The sequence below is a fragment of the Triticum aestivum genome, chromosome 1A (assembly GCF_018294505.1).
Source record: "Triticum aestivum cultivar Chinese Spring chromosome 1A, IWGSC CS RefSeq v2.1, whole genome shotgun sequence".
NCBI lineage: Eukaryota > Viridiplantae > Streptophyta > Magnoliopsida > Poales > Poaceae > Triticum > Triticum aestivum.
Window position 1 is genome coordinate 396,149,425 of NC_057794.1, and position 6,317 is coordinate 396,155,741.

A 6,317-nucleotide genomic window follows, 5' to 3' on the forward strand; every position below is an offset into this window, starting at 1 on the left:
TCAGTAACTTTCCTCTCCACGTCTTTACAGAACCTCCGTCGGTTCCACTCCGTCGCATGAGTTTTATGCTTCTCTCCCCAGTCTGTGATCGACCGATTCTTCTGCCGGCTCATCCTGCAAGGCATAAGCAACAAGAATCATCATAAGCACAATGAGATCATCATAAGCAACAAGAAACGTGATAAGCGTAATGAAATCATGGGCACGGAGAACAAAGCGCTCACAGGTGGAGCGCGTGGCCGCCGGTATCGATGGGCTGGCCTGGTGGGGTATGCTGATAAATCCCAAATTGTGTGGCCACGCGGTGTGGCAAGTGCCACTCGACGGCGTACACACATATCATGGGCACGATGCACCGCCAGAGACCACAGTCCGCATCGCACATCACGTTCAGATCAAAGCCCCACTGTCAGTCATGATATGGCCACCAGTTTACCTGTTACATATACATTGGTAAGTTCCCACTCTCGATCAAAAGTGGAATCAAAGAGAAAGGTGTTGAGCGAGTTCATATACCTGCATATGCGTCAAAGCGTCCAACTCGTTGGTGTAGGTCTTGTACGAAGTCTTGTTTAGGCCCGTGTAGAGTTTGACAACGTCCCACTCGTAAGCTACGGTGGGGTGTCGAGTCTCGTCGCCGTCTTCGCTATAGGCACCCCACGGGCGTCTTGGCAACTTCTTCGGACGCCCCACCGGCAGCCGCTCCTACATCCAAATGGAGAAGGCCCAGACAAAGCCACCCATATTGGACTTGTCTCCCGTCCTCTGCGTTGCGTCGTCAAGCTGCAAAACATCAAATGAGGATCAAATATAAGAAAATGTCATGGACACACTTTCGTAGGTAGGTAGGCAATTAGATCCTCTCTTACCGAACGGTATAGGTAGGCGAGAGATGCGGTCCCCCAACTGTACCCTGCCTCCCAGTCCGCTAGGAAGAAGAGATACGACCAGTTGGCAGAGTTCCCAGAGCTGTCTGGAAACACGACCTCCATGAGAAGATACCACAGGTAGGCCCTCGCATACCACTCCATGGTCGTCTCGTCGTCGCCTTTGGGGCATTTCTGCCGGTGCTCCGAGAGCCAGGTCAGTGGCACACCGGATGTACAGTTACCCTTGACAGCGGGGCAGTCGCCGATGAGGTGGAACCGGTCTCACGTAAGCATACGTGTAAGGTTGGTCCGGGCCGCTTCATCCCACAATACCGTCGAATCAAGATAAGACTAGTAACGGCAAGCATATTGAACAAAATCAAAGCCCACAACTTCTTTGTGTTCTACTCGTGCATAGTAACTACGCATAGACCTAGCTCATGATGCCACTGTTGGGGAACGTAGCATAAATTCAAAATTTTCCTACGTGTCACCAAGATCTATGTATGGAGTCATCTAGCAACGAGGAAGGAGTGGATCTACATACCCTTGTAGATCGCGCGCGGAAGCGTTCAAGAGAACGGGGTTGATGGAGTCGTACTCGTCGTGATCCAAATCACCGATGATCGTAGCGCCGAACGGACGGCACCTCCGCGTTCAACACACGTACGGAGCAGCGACGTCTCCTCCTTCTTGATCCAGCAAGGGGGGAGGAGATGTTGATGGAGATCCAGCAACACGGCGGCGTGGTGGAAGTAGCGGGATTCCAACAGGGCTTCGCCAAGCGCTGCGGGAGGAGGGAGATGTGTCATGGGAGGGAGAGGGAGGCGCCAGGGCTTGGGTATGGTTTCCCTCCCTTCCCCCCACTATATATAGGGCCAAGGGAGAGGGGGAGGGCGCAGCCTTGCCCCTTCCTCCAAGGAAGGGTGCGGCCAAGGGGGGGAGGAGTCCATCCTCCCCAAGGCACCTCGGAGGTGCCTTCCCCCTTTAGGACTCTCCCCTCCTCTTGTCCCTTTGGCGCATGGGCCTCTTGGGGCTGGTGCCCTTGGCCCATATAGGCCAAGGCGCACCCCCTACAGCCCATGTGGCCCCCCGGGGCAGGTGGCCCCACCCGGTGGACCCCCGGGACCCTTCCGGTGGTCCCGGTACAATACCGATGACCCCGAAACTTGTCCCGATGACCGAAATAGCACTTCCTATATATAATTCTTTACCTCTGAACCATTCCGAAACTCCTCATGACGTCCGGGATCTCATCCGGGACTCCGAACAACTTTCGGGTTACCGGATACTAATATCTCTATAACCCTAGCGTCACTGAACCTTAAGTGTGTAGATCCTACGGGTTCGGGAACCATGCAGACATGACCGAGATGACTCTCCGGTCAATAACCAACAACGAGATCTAGATACCCATGTTGGCTCCCACATGTTCCACGATGATCTCATCATATGAACCACGATGTCAAGGACTTAATCAATCCCGCATACAATTCCCTTTGTCTATCGGTATGTTACTTCCCCGAGATTCGATCGTCGGTATCCCGATACCTTGTTCAATCTCGTTACCGGCAAGTCTCTTTACTCGTTTCGTAACATATCATCCCGTGATCAACTCCTTGATCACATTGTGCACATTATGATGATGTCCTACCGAGTGGGCCCAGAGATACCTCTCCGTTTACACGGAGTGATAAATCCCAGTCTCGATTCGTGCCAACCCAACAGACACTTTCGGAGATACCTGTAGTGTTCCTTTATAGCCACCCAGTTACGTTGTGACGTTTGGCACACCCAAAGTATTCCTACGGTATCCGGGAATTGCACAATCTCATGGTCTAAGGAAATGATACTTGACATTAGAAAAGCTTTAGCGAACGAACTACACGATCCTTGTGCTAGGCTTAGGATTGGGTCTTGTCCATCACATCATTCTCCTAATGATGTGATCCCGTTATCAACGACATCCAATGTCCATGGTCAGGAAACCGTAACCATCTATTGATTAACGAGCTAGTCAACTAGAGGCTTACTAGGGACATGGTGTTGTCTATGTATCCACACATGTATCTGAGTTTCCTATCAATACAATTCTAGCATGGATAATAAACGATTATCATGAACAAGGAAATATAATAATAACTAATTTATTATTGCCTCTAGGGCATATTTTCAACACATGCATCATATCAAAATAAAATTTTAAGCATATTCCTCCAACAACAACTACTACACATGATGGATCAAATCATATCAACATGCATCATATCAAAAAATATCCTCCAACATACATCATATCATCATATTTTTAAATAAATTTTTCCAAACAACATCTTCATATCATCATATCAACATGCATCATCAAACTAGGGGTCATCTTCACACTAGATCATATCATCATATCAACATGCATCATCAAACTAGGGTTCATCCTCATATCAACATTACATCATAATTTTTTTAACAAAAGAAAATTATAAACTAGGGTTCATCTTCACACTAACATATGAACTATTGATTAGAGTTCATATCCAATACCACTAGTTACTGAAGAACTAAGAACTACAACTACAATCAATCTTAGGTGAAAAAAATCCAATCTAAGTTAAAAAATATGAGGGATTTCAAGCAAATAATGTGTCGAATCGGAAGCAAATTTGCAAAAACTAATTGGAGGGATTGGAGGAGCTTACGTTTCTCTCTTCGGGGCCATCTCGATCCGCAAAAACGATCAACAAACGATGAAGATCCGAGAAAGGGAGTGGAGAAGATGAGAGAGGAAGAGAGGGGCGACTTGGGGGAGAAAAAGAAGAAATGCCGACGGGGGGAGGGGGAGGGGTGGGGAGATGGGCAGGGGCGCGGGGATTTCAGCGGAAATAACTGCCCGGACCCTACCGCCAGGGCCCCTGGCGGTAGGGTTAGACAGGCTACCGCCAGGTGCCCTGGCGGCAGGGTGCGACGGAGAGGGACGGCGGCCGTTTCCGCGTGCTGACGTGAATAAGTACCCTACCGTCAGGGGCCCTATCGGTAGGCTGTCTGCCTCTGACAGTAAGAAAAATGGTCAAATCCTGAAAAAAATTTAAATCAGGGTTAGATCTTAAAATTGTTCGTCAAAAGAGTCAAAACACAAAATTTTGCCTACGGCCGTGCGCACATATATGCCCATGGCCACGCATGCTCGCACATGTCGTACGTCCCTCCGTAGCCCAGAGCCTTGCATGAGGCACGCCGCGGTACAGCATGGCGAGTCCACGACGCGCAGTCTCCGACCGGCCGCCGAACACCCGAGCATGGCGAGTGCTAGAACCATGATCCTAGCTACGTGCCAACCGGCCGACAGCGCGGGACAACGCACGAGTCGCCAGCATTAGCAGCTCATCCCCACTTCCTCGGACAACCCGTGCACACACATGCGGTGCCCATGCGAGCTACCACGTGTCGTCCCTCCAGAGGCTTGCATGCACGACGCGCGTCGACAGAGCAGGAACGAGGAGAGGTACACGCGCCGGCTCCCGGCCACCCGACGCACCTCCTCGCCGGCTATATAAAGGCGACGCCGATGGCTCCTCCGCCATCAGCATCAGGCAATCACAGAGCACCACGAGCAATCGCATACCAAAACCTACGTCCGCTTACGGTTTCCGTTTAGCTAGCTCCCAGGCAGCGAGCAATGGCTTCCGGTCAGCAGGAGAGGTCGGAGCTGGACCGCATGGCCCGCGAGGGGGAGACCGTCGTCCCCGGCGGCACCGGTGGGAAGAGCCTCGAGGCGCAGGAGCACCTCGCCGACGGTATGCTTCCTCTACTTGCGTTTCGCCTGAGCGACCTGTGACTTCTGGTACTCATTACTGGCGTTGTTGTGTACGCATTTGTGCAGGGCGCAGCCGCGGCGGGGAGACTCGGAAGGAGCAGCTCGGGGAGGAGGGGTACCGCGAGATGGGGCACAAGGGCGGGGAGACTCGCAAGGAGCAGCTCGGGGAGGAGGGGTACCGCGAGATGGGGCGCAAGGGCGGGCTGAGCACCATGGAGGAGTCTGGTGGCGAGCGCGCCGCCAGGGAGGGCATCGAGATCGATGAGTCCAAGTTCAAGACCAAGTCCTAAGTAATGTAGGTCAAGATGTCCCAGTGTCTAGCTGAGTAGCTAGCTAGTAGTGAGCAAGCTGTCTGCTCATGTTTGTAGTAATGAATAATGTAGGTCAAGGTCAGGTCTTGGCATGACGAGAGCACGCATGTAGGCGATCGCATGTACTGTTATCATGTGTGCGTTAGGTGTCTTAGCTTGTAGTAGTGACCATGTGTTCTTCAGGTGTCCTAGCTTGTAGTAGGTGTCGTTGTGGCCCGTGAGTCAGCTTGCTAATGTATGTGAGTCGTTGTTAAATCAGGTCGATGTTGAATCAGAACGTGGGCTCTTAAATTGTTTTCTTGAACTGGGTAGAGAGAAACAACTCCCGGCCGTACTGGTACATGAACAAATGGTTGCTGGTTGGCATCATCGATGGCAAGGTATTTCCGAGGAACGACATGGGAGGAGGGATGCACGGCCGAGGATGAGGGCCTCGGGTGTGGGGAAGCAGAAAGAGCATGTGCCACATTGGTCGGTGCATAGTCTATGTTGGTGTGGGTTAGGTTTAGGGCCATGAATGACATCTTGGCAAGCAGAAGAGCATGTGCCACATTGGTCGGTGCATAGTCGATGTTGTTGTGGATTAGGGTTTAGGGCCATGAATGACATCTGGGCAAGCAGAAGAGCATGTGCCACATTGGACGGTGCATGACTAGTTGATGTTGGTGTGGGTCAGGCCGTTAGGGTTTACGGCCATGAATGACATCTAGTTAAGCATTGCAAGAAAATATAGCACGGCCAATGCCATCTGCTTAAGCATTGCAAGAAAATATAGCACGGCCATGTGACTATTTACAAATTTTCTAAGTATAATGATATCCATTATCTCAGGATTTTTTTCCCTTTTGTAAATTTGCCATGTGATGACTGCAACATTTTCAAAATTTGCCATGCTCTAGAGAAACATTTCCCCCCTTAATTTGCCATGTGACTATTAAAAAAACCTAAATCGTTGCCATGATTTTAGGAAACACAATTTGTGCCATGTGATCAGTATAAACATTTCAAACTTTACCATGTTCTAGAGAACAAATTTTCTTAAATTTTGCCATGTGAATATCTTACATTTTTTCCTAAATCTTGCTATGATTTAGGAATTAAAATTATCTCAATTTTTAAGCTAACACTGCAAACCTTTCCAAGTTTACCATTTTTTAGAAAACAAAATTTCTTAAATTTCACGTCTGACTAATCTTTTCAACAAAATTTGTAAATCTTACCATGGTTTAGTAGTCGAAAATATCTCAATTTCCATGTGACCATGGCAACTCATTTGATTGTTTCTATTTTTTTTCCTATTTATTCCCCTACATTGTGGGAACTTCCGAA

At 49.5% G+C, this 6,317-nt stretch overlaps 1 protein-coding gene and 1 pseudogene across 2 annotated transcripts in view; one reads left to right on the forward strand and one right to left on the reverse strand.

The window, feature by feature from the left end:
- Window positions 1–522, reverse strand: part of LOC123186593 (uncharacterized) — an 11,735-nt pseudogene extending 11,213 nt beyond the window's left edge.
- A 3,911-nt stretch (window positions 523–4,433) lies between these two features.
- Window positions 4,434–6,317, forward strand: part of LOC123052716 (late embryogenesis abundant protein B19.3) — an 86,557-nt gene continuing 84,673 nt past the window's right edge. Inside the window, exons 1-2 of one of the 2 annotated variants that reach the window (XM_044476037.1) lie at window positions 4,434–4,657; window positions 4,744–4,861. In XM_044476037.1, the coding sequence (XP_044331972.1) occupies window positions 4,540–4,657; window positions 4,744–4,861 (236 nt within the window). In that variant the 5' untranslated portion in view covers window positions 4,434–4,539. Of the gene's footprint in view, window positions 4,658–4,743; window positions 5,263–6,317 lie in introns of those variants that run through there. The other variant, NM_001428523.1, reaches the window with a different exon arrangement.